Source organism: Synchiropus splendidus, chromosome 5 (genome assembly GCF_027744825.2).
Source record: "Synchiropus splendidus isolate RoL2022-P1 chromosome 5, RoL_Sspl_1.0, whole genome shotgun sequence".
Classification (NCBI taxonomy): domain Eukaryota; kingdom Metazoa; phylum Chordata; class Actinopteri; order Syngnathiformes; family Callionymidae; genus Synchiropus; species Synchiropus splendidus.
In genome coordinates, this window is record NC_071338.1 from 17,938,980 (window position 1) to 17,966,872 (window position 27,893).

Genomic DNA, 27,893 nt, shown 5'->3' on the forward strand with positions numbered 1-27,893 from the left:
AGTGTCAAAGACTACAAACATGGCCGATGCAGCGTGCCCAAGACCCGGTTTTGACTGATCAATCCTAGCATTGTAAGCAGCATCGTAAACCTGCCTTGGTCACTGATTTAAGGGGAGCCATTTTTCTGTGGTGATGTCCTTTCACTTATACGACTTCTATCTTGTCAAAAATCCCGAAGTCCTCAGTTTTTCATAGCCATTTTTCTAAGTAGCTAAACCACATCATAAAACTATTCAGGCCAAAGGACACTTCTGTAAAACTAAAAACATGTGAATATGTCAAGAATAAGATCCAACGACTACAGTAACAAATATAGCAAACTTAATTCTTGAAAGAAAATTAACCGTTTCTCTGTCTGCCATCTGAATAGGAATGAAAAAAATTAACATTAGCCATGAATCTCTTTTGTCCTTTTAATCCTCAGTTTCATCATGTTCTGTCAGGCATTCTCTTACATAGTGGTTCATTTGGGGTTGATGGTCGGAAACTGACAGTTAAATTAACACTGAACAAACAGCCAAGGAGCCCCGCCATTGTTCCCAACCTGTCCTCTAATTCTCTCCTTTCACTCAAGCAGGCTCGCTTGACGCCAGGCCCTGTCAATAGCCGGTGAAAGGAGGCAGACTTTGCTTCCACGGTCTCATGACAGTCAGTGTGAGAGGCATGCCGGAGGGCATGAGCTCAAACTCGCTTTGGTCTGGGCAGCAGTCAGTGCTATTGGTTTTCCTTGGTGGCTGCCGTTACAGTAATTCTGAAAGCAATACCTGACTAACCCCACTGATCTTACATGTCAATGTTAGAAAGCTCCAAAGCTTTCTCTGAGTGACAAAGTTTCCAGTCGCTCACTTAACACAAAAATCATTAGAGGTTTGATGCAGCGTTCCTGGCTGTTCAGCCTTGGTTTGTCCTTTACATATATTGTCTTCTCTGACAACACACCCGATAAACAGGGTGTGAATGAGTGATCCTGAATGAGATAAATGCCTTGCACTGAGCTCAAAGCTGGATGAGGAGTTAATTTCAATGTTAGTCCTGAGACTGTGATTTTCTTTTTTTTAATGTCAGCAACTCATTTAAGTTCAAATAAGGGGGGACTGAGTTTCCCGTCAAGGCACTTCCTGTGCAGAGAGAAAACATCATTCTTGATTGTTTGCTGTGAATTTGTGAAATTATCTCCTCGGCTTTTGTATGTTGATATTTATCAAGGAGAAACATGGCTGTTTCATGTCATATTTACTCTTCAAGTAATAACACCCACATTGCAACTGTACTGTCGGACTTGCAATATGGTCAAACGAATGTATGCGCCTTCCTTTGATAGTGAATATTAAACTCTTGGTGTGAGTTGATGCAAAGTATGTTTTCATGGTTCACAGCTCCTATCCATGTCAGAATGACACATGTAATACAACACAAAACACGTTAATAGCATTTTTATGGTAATTACATTCTCCTTACATTACACATTTAAACAACGCAAACCAGCTGCTCTTTTTTTCTACATGATGGAGCCAACAGTTGAGTGCACCAGGTTCGAAGCATGAGTGTGTTTGAGTCAGTCTGTGTTTGTAAGCTAACTCCCCCTGATGCTGTTGTGTTTTACAGATGCCATGTTGCTGGTGGCAGACAGACTAGTGGGACCCTTTCACATGGAATCTGTGATTGAGCCGATGGATGTCAAGATTTCTGACGCAATTATGAACATGCAGGAAAACAGCATGCAAGTCTCTGCCAAGGTATTGAATTTTTTTCTAATTCATTCATCCTCCTGCATGTTGGTCAGGGTGTATTTTGAATAAAAGAGTCCCGAGTCAGTTGACAAAACTCTATATTGAATGATGAAATGGACTGCATCACCCGCAATAATTATATATATATTAAATTTCATGTTGGCATCAGTTTCAACCTTGCAGTGCCACTTTATTCCAGCTCATGTTTCTTTTAAGCAAACAAGTCAGACACAACTGTGAGAAAAAGAAAAGAATAAACTAAAAAAAAGTAGAACAGGAAGAAGCTAGAGGTCAAAGACGGTGTCTAGTGTATTGAATGATAACAATGCTGGGAGTGGAGAAGATTTTTGGATTATGAATCGAGGCCACAACCTAAACATGTACAGTAGTAACTCCAAACTATTCAATGTGAAAAAAAAATATATGACAACGCATCTATATTCACTGTGAATTACTTTTTCTTTGCTTTCCAAGGACAGCAGAGGCTTTATCTGTATGTAGGATTACAGTATACAGTATGTGCTAAGTAAAAGTTGCAGCAATATTGTGATTATTATGATTATTATTATGAGATCACATCATCATTTATTATGATTGGGGATTGAAATGTTGCATGTTTGCACCTTAAAGGTGCATCAACATCAAGTCCACTAAGACATGATCAGAAAGAAATATAGCGTTTTCATTATGTGTGTACAAAATATGTCAGTACAATTTTGTTTCAATGTACTACCATAAATTCCACTGTAACACAGTCGAGAGTGAAGCTCGGTCGTCATAACCGGGTCGAACACCGGCACCATCTTGTGATGGAACCGGAGGTACCAACTCTGTGAACAAGTGTTGGAACTTAACAGAGCCATTTCAAACTGTCGATGTATTCATACTCCCAGAGCGTTGACCGGGAGTCTTGAAGAATGTGTCTGGCAAATACTCATAAAATTTCCATTCTATTTCTTTGTTTTTCTATTTGAAAAGACAACAAAAAAACAAAGGTGAAATTGACCTTTAAATATGGCTGAACAATATTTCTTTTTCAACTGTTTGTCTGTATAAAGTTGATTTACAAAAAACACATACAGCTGTGGGAACCCAGCACTGGCCATAGTTTCATCTGCTCAACATTCATCGCCTGATCAACATATCCAGCTCTGACTGGCTCATCAACAAGGATCTACACAGACACTCTGACACGATAATTATGGTAATTAAATTACAAGACCGACAAAACATCAACATGGTTGACAGGATTGCTACAGGAGCATCGAAAAGAGGGTGACCAGCTGTGGACTTTCTGTGCTGAAGAACATGGTCAATACCGTGCATTCGCAGGGCTGTAGACGCCAACAAGCTCAGTCATAAAAAACAACTCAAACTCTCTCAGGCTCATTTGAAATCTAAACACAACTGAGAATTTCATCCAAAACAGAGAAATGTATGAGTAATTAACAAAGCAAAGTTTGTGCACGAGGACTGCAGCATCGTGATCAATGTGACCAAATACAATAGCACATGTTTTAAATTGGATAGTTATTGAGTTTAGCTTTTTTTGTTTTTAAATTCAGCCTGTAAAAAAAAAAAATTACAAGAGACAGCAACAATCTTCCAAATGACTTTGCAAATCAGATTTGTTTTTCTTTCTCTTTCACTCACACTCTCTTTCACACTGTCTCTCATTATTGTTTTTATTCTTTTTTTCTATCTTCTTCCTCACCAAAGTTTCCAGGTGTCGTGTAGTTAAACTGATGAGCAATTTGCAGTTGGAATAAATGATGGGACATCATTTGTATAATGTGCTTTTAATCTGAGTTGTTTCAAACGTTCCAAAACATTAATTTAGTTCAATTTAATCTTGGAAAGGGAGCAGTGGGGAAGGAGGACTCAAGGAAAACTGCCTGAAAAACTGATTTGTTTTGTTGAAGTTCCTTGCATGAATGGAATACGAAGGTCAGCATGAATTTCATGTCACATTCGTTCTCACCTCGAATGCACCACAATTTGCCACCTTGGTCATTGTCTATGCGACTGATGCTCCGTCCCTGAAAGGTTGTGTTTGGGCCTAAGATTGCTTTGAGATTACAATCTTTTCCTTCCCATTTTAGCCATATTCATCCTTCACTCCATCATAAAGTTTCAGGGAATATGTTGCTTTGTGTCTCATTCCAAGCTCCACATGCAGAATCAGTCTGCTGGCAGGGAGGGGAGGAAATAGGAGTCGTAATGAAGAATTGATAAATATCCCAGAAACGACAAGGCTTTGTCAAGACTGAGACACAGCACCCGCGGATAGTTGATCACATCCTGAGGCGAGGAACAGCAGGCAGGACCACACACGAGTGTGAACACTTTCTCATGTGGTTTGATCCGACAGTGTCCTCAGAGATCAAATTGGAGCAATTCACTTAATGAAACTTAATTAATTTTATATTGATCAGTCCTTAGATCAATTAAGAAAAGATTTGTTCTCATGTTGCTTTCATTCCCATAAACAATCTTGCTTTGTAAGTGGCCAAAAAATAAGAGCCATATTTGTGCAGTAATCTATCAATGTGCTGAGGTCCTGCTCTGTCGATCCAACAGCCATTCTTGCTCTTGTTACTGAGAATAAGGCGACTGCTCCCTGAGGTGCACAGAAATAACTTCTAATGCTGGGATCTTTACAGGTAGAAATTAAAGGTAAAAATGTTTATTGGTTTTGAGCAATTCGCATTGATGCATTTGTTCGTAAAGAGGGAAGCAGTGTCTACAATTGGTTGTGTTACTTGGAGACCAGGCCAGAGAGTGTGAATAGAAAGGTGTGACGGAGAAAATAAGCTCTTTTTATTTCAAGTTCCAGAGGGATCTAGTACCTTGTCTCCCCCTGCATGTAGTAGTACCAAAAAATAGGCGGGTTTGGAGGACATAATAATACATGACCACAGGTGAGAGATGGCATTAAGGTGTCCCGGTCAGTCCATGAGGTACATGGTCATCAAGGTGATGGAACCAATGAGGCTGACAGTCATGGATTTCAAAATGAAAGTTGACAATAATAATAATCTCCAGTGAGTTAAAAAAATATATCAATTTGCTTCTTCAAAGTTTTATTTTAACTCTATTTGTTTTGTGGCTCAGTTAAATGAAAAGCCTCAGCCACATATGTTGTCATTATAGTTTTGTTGGAACGAATTAAATTCAGTGAAATTCTAGTCTGGTCATGTGATCCTGGTCTCATATCTCAACTGGTCTTTTAAGATGTGCATCCCATTACATTGCTGCTGTTGTCTTTGCTGTATTTGACCAACAATACTATGTGCAATAGTCGTGAGCTTCAGTGAACTGTGAAGGGCTACTGAGAACCAATCCATCCTCACTCCCATGGTGCAATATATTGACATCGGAAAAGTGGACTTTACTACGGAAGACAAAGACGATACGTCCATGTTGCATGTTGACATAGGAGTTGAAATGGAGTAAAAAGCGCTTTCCATACCATGCAGCGTTTCAGAGGGGGGATGAGGATTGCATGAAGGAGGCGAAGGGGGGGGGAGACATTCTGATGGTCTCTTCAGTGGATTACGTTCAATGTCAATTGTTATTTATAACCCCCAGGAAATGCCGTGAAAGGCAAACATGTGGTTCAATTGAAAGCCGAACACGTCAACATACAACGATGAAGGCTGCCTTCGGCGGCAGCATAGAAGGCTAAAGTCCACTTTTCCAGTGTGAATATATTACACAAGGAGAATGAGGATGTGTTGTAAGAAGAGGTGTGCTGAGTTTTATCTGGTCCTCTTGGCTGACAACATATTTGCATGCTGGTCAGCAGAGGAGTGATGAAGTATCTGACGTCGAGGGCCTAGGGATTGGTGTCATTTGGAGATGGTGAAATATGAGGCAACAGCGGAGTTGACAAGCAGAGTTGAACAGTCTCGGCATCTGTAATGAGAACATTAAGTTAAAATAATGAAATAGAATCCAAATAAAGTACGCCTGCAGCTTCATTTTGGGTGCGTACCACGTTTGACATTTGTCTCGACTCCTTTTAAAACAAAAGATATGAACTAAAGTGACAGATCTGTAGAGCTGTGCTGCTAAACCCTGGCAAAAATCCTGGCTTTTATAGAGCGCAGCTTTCTGTTCTAGGTCATATCTTGGGGCACGTGTACTTGGAAAAAGTCCAGTGGTAGAAAAACTGAATTGCAGTTCCTTGGTTTAAAAAAAAAAAAAAAAAAAAGGACACCATCAATATCTATTATAAAGATCAACAGCCTTTTGTGGCAAGTTCAATTCTCCCATGAGGATGGCACATTTTTTCAGTCAAGCACTCAGCGGCGGCATTGGTTCCACTCAAGTTCCACTCAGGATTGTTTTTCGATCAGAGAGAAGGACAAGTGCTGTGATGAAAGTGTCTGGCGCTTATGGACAGAGAATGTCGATAATCTGTCCAAACTTTGGAAGCAAAACTTTCATTAAAATTGAACATTATGAACTATCACAAAATGAACTTCATTGTCATTTACCTATTTCTAATTGTTGTCTGTCTCGTAAGGTTTTCCAAGGATGTGGCCAGCCCAAACCAGTGACGATTGGCAGATCAACACGCGGAATATCAGACGTTTTCAGCAGTCGGTTTCGACCGTACACACCCAAGGAGAGACCCACGACAGCCTCAGGAATCAGCCTGGAGAGACTGGTATGTTAGGAAACTCATTCCTCTTTTACTGATGTGTAAAAACTAATTCTCAAATATGTGGCTGTGACCAGGTTTTCATGAAGACAATAGCCGCACTCAAACAATAGCTCGACTTGACTGATTGTAGCAGTTCGTGCCAGTTTACATGCCGCAGGTACTAATCTTCAACAAGAACGTGAGGCCTGTAGTGTTTTGTTGCACACACACACACTCATAAATTCACTATTGCGCAGGTGCAGATCGCCCGGTCCGGGTTGAATGATACATGCCGGCCAAGTTATCATTCACAGTTTCCAGGTAGCGGAGTCTGACTTGGAGAAATCTGAATTCCCTCATACTGTATAGCCTGTTTTCATGTATTTTAAAAGTCTGATCTTCGCCACACTATGGCAATAAGTTAGAGACAATCACTTGTCACGAGTTGGTTGTCACCACAGAGGAGTTGTAGGAGATGTTTGCATTTACATAGTAGAGCGAAGGTTAATCGAAACTTCAGAATAAGATTGTGTCATAAATGCACCCACATCAGATGGAATATTTTTTAATGGACCTGTCTCGAAACAAAACACATTTTTGTGTCATTGCAGTTTTAACTTCCTGTTTTAGTAAACATGGTAATTTGCATCATCCCACGCAGAAAAAATTACAGAGACTATCAATGTGGGAAAAACAGATTAGTAATGTAACAAAAAACGTTCAAAGGCAAAGTTGCAATTGGAATTGGAAAATTGGAAAATACTGGTCCTAAACAGACATGAAGCGTAAGAGCATAAAGATTGTGGCTCAGAAGAAAGGGAAGCACTGACTAGTTGCATGAAAATGAAGGGGGAGAAGTTACAGAAACAGGAGCAAGCGATCAGACGAGGGAGTGTTCTGCAGAAAAATTGGCATTCAAGAGGCCAAGATTCCATTCAAGGGTGTGGAGACACTAAATCTCACTCTTATAAATGATCTCAAAAATGTTTCACAATGAAATGAAGTGAACATCTGAAACCTTTTTGAAAGGCTCAGATGCTTGGCTCGGTCCCTTTATGACTGAGAAGTCACAAGCACGATCCCAGCTGCAGACGTTTTTGCTTCAGTGTGTTTCCCGGAGCCTCCCTGTATTGCTCCTGCTGCTGCCCCTGAGTGGCTTGCTGAATTTCCTCACCATCACAAAAACATGTCCTTTCTCTTTGTCCTTCTTTATATGCCAAATATAAAACAGGGGATATGTCCCATGCGCCAATTAATCCCGACATGGAGACCACCGGTCCTACAATTGTTCAGCCGAGCTGCCCTCACACATAAAAGCACGGTCTCCTCCAGACCTCTGTGAGTGTCTTGTGGAATCTGTCAACCCAGACAGGAGCAGCAGAACTGTTAAGTCCTGCAAGTCTGCTCGTGTTTGTCTTGCACATCCTGCAGAAAGGTGGAGGCTGTGGAGGGTGGAGGACACGCTACAAACCATTTTTCTGCTGGGCATGCGCATGATCCTTCTCAGTCCATACCAAGAACTGATCACCCTGATGACAGTGTTTTACAGAGAAATAACTATCATTGACTATTTCCAGTTTACACAGAATCTTCAACACGGTGAACTTTTGTGTTGTATAGCCAGAAGTGTGTCACAAAAATACGCACCACAGCCAAAGATGTGTGTTGTTCATCGTGTCTTTAATCCTCCAACTACTTTTCCTGATGAGAGTTTTCATCTCACAGACGTCTACTGACCTGCACTAACCTTGATAGGACTCACGCACCCTTGTTATTGTTGCGACAACACAGCCGTTAATACATCAGTAAATCACTGAAGATTGTTATTGTTCGCTGCCTGTATATGCTGTTTGATCTAATTTATGTCTCGCTCGTCCAATTAATCTCTTTCTTCTTCACTTCTCTGCTGCTCCCAGAGGGTTGTCTGGAGGACAATGCAACAAAGTGTAAGCTTTCCATTTTTCACCAAACAACTCATCTGTGTTGTTTCAGTGAAGCGAGTCCATCTGCTGTTTTCTACAATGTTGGTATTTGTTCCTCTGTCGCCTGTGGCTGTTGGACTACAGTTGAATGTTCGCTCCGCCCATTTAAACAGGCTCCAATGTCAGTAATGCCTGACATTTATAGGTTGGATTTAACATCATGGCAGGACGGTGGCGCGACGTAATCCTCAGAGACAATGAGACAAGTGTAAAAATAAAGTTATCAAAGTAGCTGTGATTGTGACTGCGCTGAAAAAAAGGGTCCTCCTGTTCTTCATCCAGAACATCAAAGCTTCAGCATGGAAACTTTTGTCATGTTTGATTTTTCATTTTTCTATTTTTAAACATCAGCATTTTGCATACATTTCCTATTTTTATTAGATGAGGCATATTGGAAAAGTAGTACCATTACATTAGATGTATACATTGGATTTATAACTGACAGCCGATGTAATTCAGTGAAGAGAGCTTCCAAAATCTCTGTCTGCTTTTTGCTTTCCCACCTGTGCATGATACTCCTCATGTCCGTCACTCCCGCTATTCGCAACTTTGCTGACTACATGGGAAGGAAAACCCTTTTTACTCTGCTTTTCCAATATGTAATGTGTGGGAGGGGTTGCCGAGTGAGTGACGTCTCTCCAGAAGTGAAGAGGTGCCCGGTGCGTGTCCAGCTCTGAATGTGCGCTTCTGTGCAGTTTGGCTGTGACAAAGTCATAAACCAAGTCACGCTCTGTCCCAGACTCGCCTCATCCCTGTCCCAGCTCCAGCCCACAACAGGACATCAAAACCTGGAGTGAGCGCTCCAGCCTCTGAGGTGTGCAGAGCGAGCACCTCCCCTGTGACACTCTACCACTGTCCAGTGTGGAGACAGGAATGGTTTTACACCTCAATATGAAGAAAAAACAGTCAGTAAATGTAGCTAACGGGACACGTCTGCACTCAGAGGCTGCGTTATACACAATAACAAAGATGATCGGTCCGAGCAAGTTATGTTTTTTCCAGCTTTTTTTGGAGGTGTTCGAGTTCTGGATTTTCGTTCGAAATCCGAAGCAAAAAAATCTCGAAATTTTTGTTCGAACTCTGATTTGTTCGAATTCCGGGACGTTCAAAAACCGAGGTACCACTGTATATCCTTTTAAGCAGCTGTATTAAGAAGAACAACGTTCATCTATTTAGTAAGTTTTAAAATCAGGCTGCTCAGTAGACTTTGTTTTACCCAGTTTGGCCAGACCACATATTTCCTCCAGTCAGGATCTGACTGATGGCATCTGCAGCCAGGTTCTACTGGTCACTTTACTGCAAATATTTCACAGCAGACCGTTTAGTTTCTACATATACAGCATGTAGCAGATTTTGCTGAATGAAGACTGCTTCGGCGATTGATATTTTTGATGACTGAAAACTTGATCGTGTCGCCATGAAATTGCAAAGCATTGCGGAAGTGCAGACTCCAAGGTATATGTCATTGTTTTAGCCCGTGTCCCATTTTGTAAACTTCCAACATCTCTTGTAAATACTAACATGACATAACATAACATAATGGTCATTTTGATGCCGATTCTCTATCACTATTTGATTTAAAAGGTGAACAAAAGACATACCACTGGACCCCTTCAACACAAAGGAATGCTATTGCAGCATAAACCTGAAGCATTGCAAGGATTTAAATAAACAAATAAACCAATAAATAGTTTAAAATGATGACCTGCTAGTAACACAATCAGTTTAACATGCAGGCTGGTTGAATAAGTATGGATAAGTATAATTGGACTTTGGCAAAACCAGTAGAGGAAAAAAAAGATAAGAGTTGAGCTCACCTCAGGCTACATTGTGACAAACTGAGTAAACAAATACCCAGGAGCCTCGTGTCTCTCATCGTCCTGAGTTTTTATTTTCATTGAGTGGAAGGGTTTACCGAGGTAAAGGAGGTTAAAACCGGAGCAGTTCTGTCTCCCCCGCTTCTTGACTTTAGCTTGAAAGCCAAGGAACGTTTAACAACTTCATGCATCTTTTATGCATCAGCTCTCATAACATGCAAACAGTCAGAGAAGTGGATGTGATCGTAACTCGTACAGTAGGGTTCATCTAATAGTTTTGCAGATGAATTCAAGATTCATTTTACATTTTTTTGCTTTGTTGTTCTAACATTTGGTACAGTAAGATGCCAGGGAAGGATTGTGCTAAAAGAAATATACGCAAATATAACGCACCATACTACTCATTGCTAGGAGTGATTTACTACTCCCTCACCGGAGTTTATTTGCAGCAGTTATTGTTCATTCGCCAATGGTATAATTGGATAACAACCAGTTAGATCCAGCCGATGGATCGTCAGACAAAACAGAAGCAGGAATATTTGAGTTCTCATCTGCTGTGTTGATCTGCATTATTTTGACCTGGTGTTGGGCTGATGGGGTTCCATGAAACAGGGTCCTCATTTTCAGAGCTCACTCTTGCTCTCAAAATCATTACATGTCATTTGCAATGGGTGGCCTGGCTGTGAAAGTCTTGTTGATCATCTGAATATACTCTATCCCTCTCTATGTACCTTGGTTTCCACTGATATTCGCTTGGCAAACAAAATGAAGCAGCATATATTCCTGGTGTCTGACTGAATTATTAGGACGGGTCACCACATTGGGTAACAAAGGAGTGTTTTGCTCTCATTTTAAATGGGAGGAGCGCCTCACCTTGTCGGTGCTCCACTGAAGTTTTGCTGGCAGATTTGTTGCATGTACTTTGCACACAATGTTTCTCTGTCGAATTAAAAATACAGTCTTGGATTAGTAAAAAAAAAAAAAAAAACAGCAGAAAAGAGGGCCTGCTTTGTGAGACCTATTTCTTGAAATTCATTGTTTACTCTTGGGATCGGCTACATCCATCTGGGCTGACATTAGTCAAGTCACGGTTTGTTTACCGTGAATATGTTGAGCTAAAACAAAGAGCGTCCCACGGAGAACGTTCTACTTTATGTAGATGATTGTCTGATGTCTTTATACAGCTGGGGAATCTGTAGAAGAGTGTTAAAATCCAGGTGTATTTTGAAGATCCTGCCTTCGTTTATGTTTATGGATTTAAAGCAATGTTGCAGGTGCTCACTGGCTATGCATTGAGACTGTGGTGAACGATGCATCTGCTCACTGAACGAACCCGTATCAATGAGAACTGTAGGTGCATATTGACACTTTTCAGTACGTTCAATAGTTCTCCACAAACAGGAGCCTACAGCCTTTCACAGCTCACAAAACATTACAAACAACTCTGAGAGACAAGCAGTCAAGGAAGATGGCATCTCTCCTCCTCCTCCTGTGAAACAGAAGGAAGCCTCTACACAGTGAACCCCATGTCCCACTACTGAGCTGTTACAGGAGCGAACAGTGACTTATTTCCTCCCGCTCATACATTCAGGAGCGCTACAATCCTGTAATACAGAGGTTTGTGTCCCTCTGATACAGTTCATCATTCCATGTTTCATTTGCTCAAAGTAAATCCCTGCTCTTAATCAGATTTCCAACCAAATTGTTATTGTTGACCTTCTGTTTTTCATCATTGATTTCCTGCCCTAATAGTTGGTAGAGCTTTTCGGTGTGTGTGGTGCAGGATGTACATGATGGAAAGAGATTAGCAGAAAGTCCACTAATCTCCAGTTTGGCAGTTCAATCCAGAGCTTGTCCTCACTGGAGCCACCGGCAGGGTGTGACTAAGAGGAGATAGGTGGGTGGATAAGGCAGACGGTTTGCTTCATAAGCATTTGCCTCTGACAAGCTCAACAGCAGTGGCTGAACTCAAGTCCACCAGGGACAGACTGAAAGCATTATGGCCGAACCCTAGCCCGGTGAAGTAACTGTGTCAGTGCATGACATTGAAGAGACATAAGTGGGAACTAGACAAAGATTGAATTGTGGTTAATACTATTTACTAAGTATTGAAAAAGACAAATCATACTTTTGATATGGTTTTCCCATCATTCAATATCCTATGAATTCAATGTCTAATGTACTGTTTTGGGATGGGAACTATTCACACTTCATTGAAATTATTTCATCTGACAAAAGCAATTCCTGGTGCACCACACTGTACTATGTGATGTCATGAGCAAAACAACCATGATGGAGAGTAAATATAAAAAATTATATTATATTATATTATATTATATTATATTATATTATATTATATTATATTATATTATATTTATCCACATATTTTTCCATCAACCACAATTTCTATTTTTAGGATTTTTTTTTTTTTTATATATTAATATTTGTTTTATTGTTTTTCTGCCAGTCCCTAATATCCATGTGGCTCTGGTGATCTATTTGTCCATATAAACGCATGGAAATGTGTATGTCGCCGTCGTGTTTTTTCCCCGGTCAACATTAGTGTTTTACATCATTTTTATGGCCCTTGTGTGATTCCAAGTATTTTATTTTGCCGGTCAGTCTCAGTGGTGCATTAGATGAGCTGCTGTTTCTCTCATTCTCATCCTCTGCTGCACATATCCGACTTCAAAACATGTTTAATATTCTCAATATTACTTGCAGAGAATTTCTAGGGCTGAGCGTGAGGAATATTTCAGTGGATAGATTTACCTTGACCCAACATGCCGTTTTCTAGCGCGAGCCAGATAGAAAAGAGCCTGTGTGCGTTGTGGTGGGTGCTTTCTTCCTCAGACTTCAGCCGCGGTTAATAGCCTTACACTGCCTGTGTGACCTGAGTTTCCATATGAAATTAAAACAGAGGTGTTGCCTTGCAGTGGTTCAGCTGTCTGTTTGGAAGATGATTAAAGTCACGCATCAGTCTATAAGCAGAGCGTCACCTTTTCCTTGTGAAATTAGGAAAGCTGTGCTTTTTTTCACAGGTTTTATGAGGATCTCACCCTCTTTCTTTCTTCCAATGTTTTTGTCCATGCAGGCATGAGGGAGGAGGCCATTGGGCAAGGCCACAATGTAATGGCTGAGGGAAGGTGCTAGTTGCAGTTTAACTCACATGAAAGAAAATATATATGTAATATTTCAGTACAGATCATGCCCTTGTAAGTAACAATGCCTACTGAGAGTAATATTTCTTTCACCATTTGGGTGCATGCGAACGACCAGAAAATCACTGTTATTAACTGAGGCATAATGATCGTCCCTGGGACGACTTAGAAAAATATTCAGTCCATGGTTCATTGAGCTGTAACTTTTCTTTACTTCCTCAACATTACCAGAACAGACAATATGATTCATCAAAAAACCTTGGCAACTACTTAAGTCAGAATTACTGCGTACTTTTCATGGCCATGCTAAAGTGATAAACAAGTTAATCAACCTCTTATTGATCTCGCAGATTTAAAAAAAAACATGAAAATGAGACACACCATTTCAGAAATATAATATCTGATTGTAAGGTTAAATGTTCAGATAATGAAAATGTTAACCATTCAAAACAATCTGTTCTCCATTCATGCTCATGAAAGACCTGAATGACGTATGTTTTTCTGTGCGCCGACTCAAAGTTATGAAAGTTTCTAAAGACTATCCGCAGAAAAATCAGGAAGAAGAACGTCTTGCACTAAAAGTTGATTATCCTTGAAGGGCAGAAAAACAACAAGCGAAGATCCTCTTTGGATTCTTGGCTCTGCAGGCAAGCGTTGAGAAGTATGCAGGAGAGAAGTTTTCGATAATGAGTTTTGTACAAAATAGATACATTATTGAGTGATGGATTCGGATTCTGCCACGATTGAACTACAAGATCTTCTGTCTTACAATCGGTCCAGGTCACCACCAAATGCTTGCGTTTTTTTTCAATTTTGGAGACAGTGGGAGTGGTACTTTTCAAACCTCTTGCATGTCCGATCTGTTTGACCAAACAGTTCACTGAGACTTCACATTAAACACATTACAAGTCAGCGCTTTGCCGTCTGACTGATACCTGACGATCATTTGCGTGTGACCCGCCCACCATTCGAAGACGGTGTGTGGCAGATACAGTCATGAGTCAATGAGATGTGACTGGGAGGACGAATTCACAGGCCATGTTATTATTTGAATCAACATTTATTCATATTTAAGTTTTGCATTGAAAGCAGTTCACACTTTTTTTTTCTCAAATGGAATAAATACCGAAAAGGATCTCCCCATGCTACTAGTAGTTGATGTAGCAGCACTAAACATTTAACATCCTTATTCAAAAAAGTTTTTTTTTTTTTTAAATTAAAAAAAAAAGTATTTCCGTTGACACAATTCAGGTTTGATAGTGCAGACTTATTGTATGTTCAGACTGACCGGGAGCAAAACCAAGCTTTTAAAATCCATTTTCCTCTTGAGGACATCACGTCTGTGGATGATCTCTTACCAGCATGCGTCTAAGCTGACAGGCTTTTCTGTCTCGCTGCCACGATTACCACTTCAAATGTGTGTCCTTCTGTGGCCTCCTGTTGGTACTCCTTTCATGTCCTACAAAGACCTGAGGCTTCACTGTGTGCTCTTCCTCAGTGATGTGTGTGTTTGTGTCCATGTCCATTAGTTAATTCTATACATTCGTGATCTGTTGTTTCACCAGCAGATTTAAAGAGAAAAAAAACAGTGCCCAGTGAAAATAAAATCCCTAATCTGGCTTTTTTGGTACCATGGTTTTACTTCTTTGATCTATTTTTGTCTTCTTAACAGACACCTGAGAGTACTTCAATCCTTTTATATATTTCTACAACCCCAGCCATCTTCAGAAGAACAAAATAATGAGGCTCAACGCTGGAGGAGAGTTCAAATTCACATGAAAAATGGTGATAAATAGTTAATCTCATGAACTTCATGAACATTTAACTTTTCAGATGTGTACGTTCTCTGGGTCACAAAAAGGCGCTGATTGCCAGACTCATGAGGTCATTGTGAAATTAAAGACCAAACGTCTATAACTGTTGAACTTCTATTTTAGATTTTGACCACTGCACTTCTGGGGGCTTGTTAAGCACAGTCTGCAACAGCTTGGAATAAAAACCTGTCCTGTATCCGGCTACCGGTGGACGATATGTGACGTGAATGTGAAGATTTTGAACTACCAAACTTTTCAGACGATTGAGCTCAATATATCTGCAAGCCACAGCCACTAAACTGAAGAAGAAAATAATTTGGCTGGCTACATCTACACAATACCTTGAGGAACACAATAAAATAGGATGCAAAAGTCCACATTCCCAACGTCAGTATATTGCGCCATGACAAAGAGGATCGGTTGCTTGAGCAGTTTTTTTCCCAGGGTGTGAATGTAACTCTTATATCTAGATCTTGTTTGAATTGATGGGCGCTGGGTTCGCTTAGCTTGTCAGGTGGTCACATGGGTGACAGTGACATCACTCTCAGGACACGCCCATTGTTGGGTCGCCAAGAGAAAGTGACGTTACCTAGAAGTTAACATTTAGATTTAGATTTAGATGGTCTTTATCTGTTATATAGGTAGCTAGAAAGCAGACGCTGTGATTTGGAACTGTTCAATATGAAGCCTACATACTACTTGTTTACATACGATACTTGTTTGCTGACATTGACGTATCTCTAGAATCTATACGTCCAGTAAAGACAACACTCTTCTAGTTGTCCATACGTGAACCCCAACTACCAATTCAGTTCAATTACAAAAAACATATTTTCATCAAGTGTACCCATATTATCTTCGAAAAACTACAGTTAGAATGCAGCACACTCTTTCTCTCAAATGTGGACTCGGTCTATTTTGACCATGTGGATGTCTGGTGGAGAGAAAATATAAAAATAAATAAATAAATAAAAATACCCACAACTGTGTGACCGTAAAAAAGCAAATTATCTGGAGAGGAAAACGGAATAACTCTCCAGCTGTGAAGACAGGGTGTGAAAAAGAACTGTGTGCCGACTGGAAAATTAAAATAACAAAGTTTAACACTTTAAGAGCAAAGGGATTTTTATCAATAGCGTGCTGCAGGATGGAGCCCACAGGAAAATGATTTTAAATAAAAAGGACAGTCTTTCTGTCAAATAAATGTGTGCAGACATGTTTTCAAGCGCTTATGATGTGAACATTTTGTAAAGCCTAACCATTGAAATTGATTTATTTCCACTGAAAAAGGAAGAGGCTTGAAGACTTTCACCCAAAACATTAATAATACAGAGCTACACATAGAATCTACCAGTTATGTAAGATGATAGGACAGAAAGAAAACAACATAAAAGGAATCAGGTTGAATTCTTCGATCATATTCAATGAACATGATCGATGGTGACCATCCATGTGTGAAAACAAAACCCTCATTAGCCCTTAATTTTTTGATCCATTTAGTTAAATTTGGTAAAATATTGAGACAATACTCAAGCAATCTACTATCATGGTCGAACTACGGAGGCGCTCTGAGAGTCGTCACATTCCATCTCCTCCCTACTGGTCTCCCACTCGGACTTCCTGCTGAGTCCAGATGGAATCAGTTGGTGGCAACGTCACGTGCCACTTATCAAATCCACTGCCGGATTCACAGATGAACAAAGTATGAGTCACAATTAGATGCCTGAGTAAAAATGACGTCGCACTAACATATAAGAACGGCTTGCTTTAATATTCTTCAGAGGACAATGATGTGTTTTGTTTTTTAACCACAGTGGTCTGTTGGATGAGGGAGGGGGCAAGAAGGGGATTTGTGTGTCAGTGTAGGGATTGTTTTGGGGTTGTGGGACTTGACTATGATTCCATGAAAACAAATGAGTGTGTGAAGCCAAAGCAAGGTGAGTGTCTTAAGCTTGGCAGCTGGACTCTACTTTGTTTGGTCAGTTTATTTAAAAAAATCTCTGAGTCATGTTTGATCTATAAAAGCACATTTTTCCTCACATCCTACCAAGAGAAGGTTGTGGTCTCAATGGATGGATAGATCTTAGACAATGTACTGAATGTTTTCCACCAGTTAGAAATGTAGATCCTTTTTAGCCTTGGCTACTAGGAGACTGATCATCAGAATATTTTCCATTTTCAGTAGCAGAAGATGTGTCTGACCCGATCTGTGGGGGACACTGGTCCAGGCCCAGTTGAAATCTCTGCTTTCTTTTGTTTGTTTTTTGGCTATTTTTTTTCTCCTCTTACTTCCAGAGGCAAGGTAAAAATGTGAAGCTGAAAAGGGGAAAGGAAAAGGAAAAGGAACGAAGAAAGTGCTGGGAATTGAATTTTTTTTTTTATCTTGCAGGCATTAAAATACTAATTTTCTCCCTGATTTATTTCTGCCTCCCCCCTGTTTTGGCCCACGGCAGGTGATCGAGATCAAACAGAAACTGAAGAAGTCCAAGAGGTTCTGGTCCAACTTGCCGGATGACATATGCGCCAAGGGGAAGCTGGCAGAGTCAGACGAGGAGCAGTGCTGGAACAGCCACACGAAGGGCAGGTAGGAGCTCGAGCGACCCTATAACCACCACATGTGGTTATCTACTAGCCCGGATTAAAATAACCCCACTGTGTTCCCAGATTAACACCCTCTCTGAGAGTACAATGGTGGGTGCTTATATGGAAAACGACTTAAGCCGCGAGACTTTAATACCCAGAGGACTGTGAAGTTTCAGCCACCTCTTATCACCATTGCAGCAAGTCAAGTATCTTGCAGCCACACACGAGATTGTGCAGAAAGTCGTTCTCACTTTGACAGCAAACCAGAGACGCTGGCAGAGGAAATACAACTCCCCGTCACTTCCATCCTCTCCAAGTAACAGCACGCACAGATGGTGCAATAAAAGATATGTTAATCATCTTGTTTATGCCAGAGCAGACTTTAGCCATCGTTCTAAATCTACTCAGTAAATGAAGTTCTGGGAGATAATAAAACACAGTGATGTTGTAACAGCAAGTTAAGGCATTCTTTCACTTGATGCTGTGGGAAAGTCTTGAACAGATTACTATATCAAACATGCCGGATATTCAAATCAAAGAATCCACTGAAAAGAATTGCTTGCCCTTGCTGTCTGGCTCCAGTTTCCCCTGCTCATGAACGCAGCCTCGCATTGTTGGCTGCTTGCAGCACCAACCGTCACAAACAAGGCTTGAGTAAAACAAGAAAAGCGCTCACCTCTGGCATATCACGAGTCCTTATGAAAGCATAACGTGCACTTGAATAAATGAAACAACTTTTGCATTACTAAAATAGTGTATTTTCTTGCAACGAAATGAATATTATTTCTCACTATGGCTATTTGCCATGCATTATCCAGGACCCCTTACATCTCTGGGAATGTGTCAGAGCACGTGTCATAAAAGATGCTTAAAAGTTAATTTTTTATTGACCCAATTGCATTTTAGAAAGTTCAGTTCTCCAGTTTTTTCAGGTTATTACCAGAGCTGGTCACGTGGCTGACAGCAGAAGCAATAGGAATCAATGGGGAAATGTATACTGTTAAACCAAAACCAACCTGTAGAATTCTATTTCAAAGTCAGCCCACTATCGACCATGCCTTTTGGAGTTATTCTGCAGGAAAACACATGATCAAACAGACCCCGTCGCAGAAGCATGCTTTAGTTTGCCAAGGGAAACGGCCTCAAAACAGATCACATGAAAATACTTTTTTCCATCGCAACCTACTTTTTGAATGCTTATGTTTGTTATCTGTCACTACTATACACTTTTACCTAACATTTATCAACTTAAAGAGCACCTATCATCGAGTTCCAATATGTCTGACCTCTCTGTGATCTAGTAAGTCGCCCATCAAGATGATCCTCCGTTTTGAAGTTATTGCTTTATACATTTCTTCCTCGTCTGAAGTCTTGGTGTAGGGTTTTTTTTGAGAGCAAAGTGCAATGTGTTGTGCGATTCAAGTTAGTTGGTTCAGCGTTTGTCATTGGTGTAATCTTTATTAACAGGTGTTATGTGTCTGCATGAACAGCAGACTCACAGCGCTGCGTGGGGGTGAAATGATCCCTGATTTGTCCATCAACACAAGCAGACAAACAAGAGAGAGACACAACACTGAGTGATTCCTCTGTCATTTAAAAGCCTCCTCTATTGATTCTGCTGGCAGGTTGTAGTAATACAGAAAGCATAAACACTGCACTCTCCTTCTTCACTCAGGATCACAAATTTGTTTTGAGTCTTGAGCGTTCGGACAGGATGTTACGAGGTAGTGGAGCTTTGGCTGCGAGTGATTATAGCATGTGAGCAGTTCCATGGAGTTAAACAGTGCAGCGACAAGTTCCTGCTGTCAGCTGTCACTTCAGTGCTTCAGGACACATGCAGTTTCCATTAGGATCATCATGTTTGGGATGTAAATATTTCAAATCACAGAGAGTTTTATGCAAACAGACACATTCTGCTGTGCTCAATAGGGGACCGGCATTTTAAAAGACACTCAAGTCGCTCGGACAGGTCCCCTGCGGTTGAGTGACTTACATTAACAAGAGAATCTGGATCATTTCTGTCTGTGCAAAATTAATACAGCTCGGTGGCTTTTGCTTCTCGACATGTTCACATGTCTTCAGGTTGGAGAGGAAGTTCCTTTCTTTCAATTGCTGGCTAATCTGCCTCAGCACAAGCCTTCGTCTTTTCAGTTCCTGTCAAGATATAATCTGTATTATATCTTATATCTGTATAATAATCTGGAGGGATGCAGATCATGCAACTGGTCTTAGAAATGTCACTAAGGCACTTTTCATTTGTGTTCCTCCCCTTCAGCATTTAAATAGTTCAGCGAGTCAGAAGCAGCGTTGAGTCTCATCACGAGAGTCATTATTTATTTATTTTTGAATTGGTTTGATTCAGCCTTACGCCAGCTGTAGCTGAATATTCCTTTCGGTTTGGCTTTTTTTTGGCAGATATTTCCCTGAAGTGGTGAAAGAAGGACTCACCAACCAGGTGAACAACCCGGAGGTGGACGTGGACATCACTCGGCCGGACAGTCTGATACGACAGCAAATCATGGCGTTGCGCGTGATGACAAATAAGCTGAGGAACGCGTTCAACGGAAACGACATCTACTTTCAAGACTCCAGTGAGTATATAGGGAGCATGCGTGACAGTCTGAGGTCAGTGTGTGGCAGCCACGTCTCATCCGTACAAAATATGATCATCCTCCATGTGAATCACATTCAGAATGAGAGTGACATTATTAGGATATGCGATGCTGTATTTCTGCCGAAAGAGACAATGATTGACAAGAGACTTGTGTTTTGGCAGAGGAACTGTCATCTTCGGCTTTGTTTCTCAATCTGTGACTCCGCTCTAGCTGACAAGATTGAAGACTCTCATGGCTGCAAATAAAATGTGTCTCTGCGTGACTACTGTCTTCGCATTCTGCGTCTCGTTTTAATTTGTTGTTGCTGTCACATTTTCGCAGAGACGCTTTGTCCTCTGACTGACCCTCTGTAGTGCAACAGACCTCACTGTCACTGTATAAAAAACCAACTTCTGTTTCATGAATCCATTTGTTTGTGTAGTTTTGACATGGATTTGTGGCACTTTGTCGTTGCAGGTGATGAAGGAAGCACCTCGGGCAGCGGCAGCGGCTGCAGTGATGGATGTACGACAGAATTTGTTTATGTCGGAACAGAAGCTCCCATGATCGGAGATGACAGAAGCGGTGAACATGTCGCAGGCGGGTCATGCGCCGTCGGATCATGGCCGCCGCTTCTTCTCGCCGCCGCCCTTTCGCTATTTGCAATGCAGTTTGGATGGAGATAATACATAAGTGCGTTGTGGTCACTATTTTTTTTATACTGCTGCATACAGTATGGTCTGTGTAGAACCTTCTGAAAACCTTGTTAACAATGGCTGACTGTGTTGTTGGACTGGAAGTGCTGCATCCTGCTCGTCCCCCAAAGAATGCTTGGAGCCGTCACTGAACCAGCTGCCACATCTCTGGAAAAGAAAAGTAGCGCTTTTTCATGGTTTTGAAGTTGCTTTTAAACCTGTCACTTTTTGGTGGTTAAATCATCCAGTGGCTCTGTGAAGATCTTTGAGTTTTCTTTTTTTTTCTTGCCACAAAATTGAAGTCAAACTGCTCATCATCCCCCCTTCATTCAAAAAGAAAAAAAAGTGTGCATGCGAGGAAGTGATGCCGACCAATTTCAGGTTTATAGTCCAGATGGCAGTTTTAGATCGGCTGGTTTATGATCACAGAGTGCTTCACCTGGTTTCCAGAATTATCATATCAACATGGCTTCAGAAAGAAACTTTCCAAAAGCCACCTGACGATTACACATTTGCCTATCTCTTTTCAGCGCTGCACAAGGAGATGTTTATTTGCACAGCTTTCTCATTTTGTCTTTGTGGATCATGATTCTATAGAAAAACTACATCACTAATACTATAAAGATCTATATTTTCAGATAATTTACCTGATTGTATTTTACCAATACTTATGGAGTCTATTGTACTGTAGTACTACTGGCTTCATCTGATCACCTAAAATACGAATAACAAGCCATGACATGGTTCTGTTTGTTGAGTGACCCAAACTTCTATCAACTCATGTGCAACAAGACAACAAGATTTCTATTTCAGTAATATTGTTTTAGCGTTTAACAGAAGGACATATTGTATCACTCCCACAAGTACTAGCCAAGTCTTTGTTGAATATCCCAAGAGTCGGAACTCACAGGCCTCAGGTCATAAATGTTTTGGTACCCATTGTTGTTTTTATTAAATAAGTTTTTAATGACATTTCAGCATGAGAAGTGTATCCATGACCCAAATCCATGGAGCCCAAAGGCGTTATCCTCGCACTATTTTTGGCAGCCGTGCATTGGGAAACAATGGGGGAAAAAAGAAAGGAAACAACCTTTCTTTCCTTCTTCCTCACAATTGCATTTTCCTAAGACAAGTTGTCAGAATAAATGACATCAAAAACCTGAAACAGAGCAAATGATGTATTATAGTTCTGGGAATACAATTTCCACGATTATAACAAAGATATTTAGGATGGGTCTTTTTTAACGCTTCTGTTTGTGATACTGCTTTAAACAAAATACTTTTTGGTCACGTTATGAACCTGTGCTGTTGAGCAGACAGAGACCCAGACCAAGCTGTAGGAAGAACAAAAACAAGTGCCAAACCATTCCAGAAAGCGCCACAGTGGATGCTGGTTTTAGTTCCAACCAATCAAGTTTAACCAAGCAGGTATCAGCTGAAACAAGCAGCACCAGACTAACAACTGTTTACAGACACCTGACTGGTGAAACTATGTGTGTTTGTTTGGTTGAAACAAAAAATAAACTAACTAACTGCGGGAGTTGAAGACCGGTTTGGACACAAAACAAAGCATTTCCATTTGTGATTTGAAAAAATTAAACAAATGGACTTGTTATGCTTTATTTAGTTTCGGCCTTGTTCTTGGACTCTGTGTTCTCACCGTCTTGACTACAAAATTATAAACCATTGATGAAAAAAAAAGTTAATTTTACTTGTTCCAGAGACCAATCAGTACTTTACTTCCACTAATACACACAAAATGTGAATAATAATTATTATTATTATTAAAAAAAATATATATATAATGATAATAATACTGTAAAAAAAACATCCTCAATAACAGTGGTTCAAATCATGCTTCAATGACAAGCTCAGACCCAAATCACGTAGAGAGAAGGCCTCCACCGATAAGGACTCAACAAAACCTCATCAATTGGAATCGTAAACTCATCCATTGTTATTTTTTAAAAACAAAAGGGGTGTTTTTGTGTTCCCCTTCATGTTGTTTGCCCCTTTATCTCTTAATATACCATGAAGCACAGGTATAAAAACCAATGCTTCCTAGTTGGAGCTCTCTTGACGCTCAAGCATACCAGCTTAGACCCATAGAACTCAAACGGAACTCCATGGAGCTGAAAATTTCCTTTGCTGCCATCGTCATGTGGACCTTCCTTGTGCAGAGAAATTGCTCCTGCAAGTCCCAGTGCCACCCACACGTCTCACACAAATGAGTAAGACAGCTTTGTTACGCCTGTGGGTTCCTTCATTTCAAATGCAAACTGCTGCACACTCCTCCAAAACAATGCGCTTCATACCAAGTAAAAGCAGAAGTATGAGCGCTGAGATGAATTGAAAAGCATCATTGATCAGTTACATCTTTTCATTAAATTCACAATACCCAGTCAGAGTGGTAAATGGGATTCGAACTGGGCCACAAATACCTGACCAGCAATAACATATGACTATCAGTCGCAGGGAAAACTCTTCAGAGATCTAGAAATTTCATTTGGAAGGTCTGTGTGGGTTGCTGAACTAACCCTAAAATACATTTAAAAAAGGGAACTTGTGACTTTTGGAAAGAATGGCTACAGAGAAGATGAATAAGCAACGCCAACATAGTCGTCCTCCAAACTCAAACAAAACATCCAGGGTGTGTTTTGTTTTCATTTATTCATTTTCTTATCAGAACACACATTTCATTTTCACACTTTCTGAAGGCTATTCCACCCTGTAAAGCAACCCAAGCAACTCAGTAAGACTCTTAACAGTACAAGGGCAATGCAAGCAGGTTTGGCTGCAGACTCTGGGTAGAAGTGTCTTTTCCGTGGGAAGCTAGTATGTTTAACACGTGCTTGTGATGAGCTCCAGTTCTCTCCTAAAATATAACACTCACAGAGAGGTTAGAGACAGGTGAGTGTCTCTGCGCCCTTCTGAGACAGTGAATATCAAATAAGAAAGAAGATCACTGTCACCAAAAAATTGTCTGTCCGTTGTTAGCATCTAATTTATACTCATCATTTCTGAATGTTGATGCATTATTGCTAACCAATAAACACCCACTAATATACATATGCAACATTAGCCAAGTTCAATTGTCCTGTTTTTCAGAGAAACAGGTGAATAGCAAATCAAAAGTGAGGTCGACATGTGCAGGATGTACACTCTATTCCAGCCGAGTTCGTCGGGAATTCACGACTGAAACATGAATGACAATCACTCACTGATGGCAACAGACAGACGCTTTGTCACATTGTTTAACGTGCATATGTTTGAAACGCCGGGATGAGATTATATGATTTGAGCAGTGCAGATAAAAAGCCTGTGATTTGATTTGGGAGCGATGTTTACACAGCCTGAATTCCGTGCTGAATCCACACAAGTCAATGGTGTTTTATTTTGTGTTTGCATCATTAACTGGCGACATTTTTCTGTGTGATCGACATCACGTTTCACCGTATCCTGCAACGATCTCAAGAAAACATGCAACTATCCTCGGCCTTGAATATTGAATGCAGCACTCTGTGAGTCAGTCAGTTACTATAAGCGCTGATGTGCAGCAACCTTTGAGAGTCGGAACTGTTCTGTCTCACCCCCACCAGGGATTCGGTTCTGAATATTAGATAATTGCAACCAGAGAGGTTTCATATAAAAAACATGGCCTCTGCTAAGAGGAGGATCTTCAATGCAGTCTGATGGATGTTCAAGCCATCGTCCTTTTTTATTGCCATGGAAGAAAATAAAATCAGAGGTGCATGATTATGGCAGAGTAAATGTCACCAGAGTTGTTAGACGTCCCCGTGAACAGAAATATGGTCGATGACCACCTAACTGACAAAACCACCACTAAAACAAAATCCCTTTTGAGCCCTTTACGACTACGGCTTTTGTCATCATGAAGGTGGGAATATTAGAGTTTGAACTTCCTCACTTCAATTTTCACTTGGTCATTGTCACCACACCAAAATGGATCCCGTTGTTTGTAAGTTAGACAGATGCAATGATGCATTGTAGCAATGAAGCGGTGAGGTTTTTTTGGTTGGTTTGTTTTTGCTGAGCTGTCACGAGCATGACTGTGAAGAGAGCTCTGTACTCATGACAGACCTGAGATTGATTTCCTTGAGGAATGAATAGAAGCTACACCCCATCTTTCAGTTCAAGTCAAACAATTACAGCAGGAAACACAGCCTTGTTTGTTTGTCGTCTGAGTCGAGGTGTTTTTTCCGGGCCACACTCGTGTCTCCGTCTCAGATGCTTCAGCGCTCTCACCCTGATTTCTCTGTTTCTACCTTCTGTTTTTCATTTCTTTTGTTCATTTTGCTGTACAAAGTGAATTCCTAAAATCATTGTTGAGTAGAGGATGTTGGGGTTTTATAAGAATGTGTTATGCAAGAACATTTTGATGTTATTTGTGTGCCGCACTTTTGCTACAAAACATAACGCTGTGAGTGTGGTACTGTGGTGATTTGCTACTCGGGCATCTGATGAGCAAACAAAGATTTCTTGTGCCGTCAGTTGCACGCCGCCGTCCAACGCGCGTTTGGGGATCTAGAAGCTGTTGGTTAAACAAGCAGACATGCCTTACCGTTTTTAAGAAAAAAAAAAAAAAAAAAAGAAAGGAGAAAAAAAATATTCATGGATTGCTTATTTGGCTTTTGTTACACATTCTTGTATACAGAAAAGTAATACAGAGGTGATAATAAACATTTTAATACTACAATGCTTTCCGTGTTTTTTTTTCTGACTTTTTTTTGTTTAGATTTCTGTCTTCACACCAAATACATCGGATGCAACCGACTTACATAATAAAGTCAGTGAAGACGCACGGTCACATAAGATCTGGGGATTAAACCGACACATTTAGGGGTGTCACCCGTTTCAAGCAGCACACTGTAGCATTAAACTTTTAAGTTGAAAAGCGTTGACTTTGGTGAAAAGTCAGATTTTCTGGTGAGGCAATATTCATCAAAAGACGAAGACGTGAAATGGAAGTAGCAGTCGCTGGCATTCGCCAGTCAACAAGCACTAACCCCAAATTTCCACCAGGTGTGGTAGCGAAGGGAATGGCGAGTTGACGTGGTACAACAGGGGAGTTTTCAATTTCCACCGGGAACGGGGAAGCTGAGTGGAGCGGTGCGGAGCCAAGTGGTTGTTCTCCAGCCCACATGAGAATCGTGATCACGCAGAACCATCAAACCCACAACGTCTTTCTATAGTTTATGACGAGTGTCATGAACAATAGGCTGACACTCAAACTCCAAAATGTACAACTCGTCGTCCATGTCGTCACCAAAGTGCTACGTTCTCTGCTGCAGAGTCACCATATATATCATGGTTACACTGTTCTTTCACAGTAAAATGACTACACATAGTGTTTTATTGTGAAAACGTACCATATTTATCAGGCTTTTCACCGGCTGTTCTCCTGTCTGAACGGTTGTCTCCACTGCTGTGCTGAGTTCTGCAAAAATAGAACTGTCGCTGACCAGTCAGTGGAAATCGACAAATTGACCATTTATTCTTTTTGAAAAACCTCTGCACACCCCCACCTCCGGACTCCACTACCGGTAGACTCTGTAGAAATTGGTGGTTATGAAGGGTCTAATGGACCCAGAGCCGAGCCCAATAATTTTGCCTCTCCTGATTTCAGAGGCAGGTGAAGCTGCGTTGGTCGATGATAGCCAGGGACCACTGTACTGTTGGTACAATAAGAGCAACTAGTGTCACCATGTCGGATCTAAAGTCAGAAACTCGGCTACACAGAGCAGAGAGACAGAATTGCACAGCAGCCCTTTGTCATCTAAGTAAGTGTCAAAAGCAAAAAAAAAAAAAAAAGATTCTCCAGGTTTATCATATCCTTCTGAGTAAATATAAGCTCAGTGAGTGAGCGACCATGGTCAGCTTTTCTTCCATTTCACCAGTTGATGTCTTGGTGAGGGATTTTCCCTCTCGGAATCTTTCAAATTTGGCCTCTGATGTGTTGAACTTCAGCGCTTCTTGGACAAATGCCGCCTTAAACCTGCTCCAATATAGTTTGTCGCCACTCTACAGCGACTAAACATGGACTTTACCGCTTAAAACCAATTTGGTGTGAACGTACCTAGAATTGCACTGTGCAACAGCTACATTTATATGTGCTTGTGATCATTCCCAAAAGAATGTTTCAAAGGGGCCCAAGATCCTTCATTTCAGGGGCTTGCCATTTCATCACCTCACCCCAGCCACGCCTACTCTGTTCAGATCTACAATAAACCCCACTGTAAAGTGTGGATCAGATCTTTAACCACCCGTTAACACTCCAGCAAGCCTTGTAACACTCACATTTTTATTCATGTATTTCAAAATATTTATCGTATAAACCTCCGCAGACGTCTGATCTCCACAAACATCCTGCAGAAGCAGCCCCCACAGGTGAACCAGTGTCTTTTAATTGTCCTCCAGTCGCTGTCAAAGGCCCTGCTGCCGTGAAAGTAGGATGGCGACTGTAAATATTGAGGTCTGAGCATGTCGTGTTAATGGATTCTCTGATGACACATTTCATCCTGGCACCGATTGTAATTGGTTTTTACATGACAAGTAATGGTGCTAGGGCTTTAGAGACGGCAAGAAGTCCCTTGAAAATAGAGACCTATGAAATAAACCTGGCTTTTCAATTTTCGCTCCCTCAAGAGCCGAGCAATTAAATGGATTTAACCCACTACTGGATAATAAAGACATAAATATGTTCAAGCCTCAGTGGCTGTGCGCTCCATGTGTTAAATGGGATCACGCTTTTTTTTTTCCAAGTTTCTGAACTGGTAAACAAAAAATATGAATATCAATGAAATCCATATGTGAATGTCTGCCACATTAAATTTTGACACAAACA

At 40.7% G+C, this 27,893-nt stretch overlaps 1 protein-coding gene across 2 annotated transcripts in view; it reads left to right on the forward strand.

Annotated features, from left to right (window-relative positions):
* LOC128758729 (glypican-6-like) overlaps positions 1 to 25,643 on the forward strand; it is a 108,710-nt gene extending 83,067 nt beyond the window's left edge. The window contains exons 5-10 of one of the 2 annotated variants that reach the window (XM_053864998.1): positions 1,607 to 1,737; positions 6,263 to 6,406; positions 8,299 to 8,328; positions 17,610 to 17,740; positions 20,155 to 20,330; positions 20,811 to 25,643. In XM_053864998.1, coding sequence (XP_053720973.1) covers positions 1,607 to 1,737; positions 6,263 to 6,406; positions 8,299 to 8,328; positions 17,610 to 17,740; positions 20,155 to 20,330; positions 20,811 to 21,019 — 821 coding nt within the window. In that variant the 3' untranslated portion in view covers positions 21,020 to 25,643. The remainder of the gene's footprint in view (positions 1 to 1,606; positions 1,738 to 6,262; positions 6,407 to 8,298; positions 8,329 to 17,609; positions 17,741 to 20,154; positions 20,331 to 20,810) is intronic. The other variant, XM_053864999.1, reaches the window with a different exon arrangement.
* The last annotated feature ends 2,250 nt before the right edge of the window (positions 25,644 to 27,893 follow it).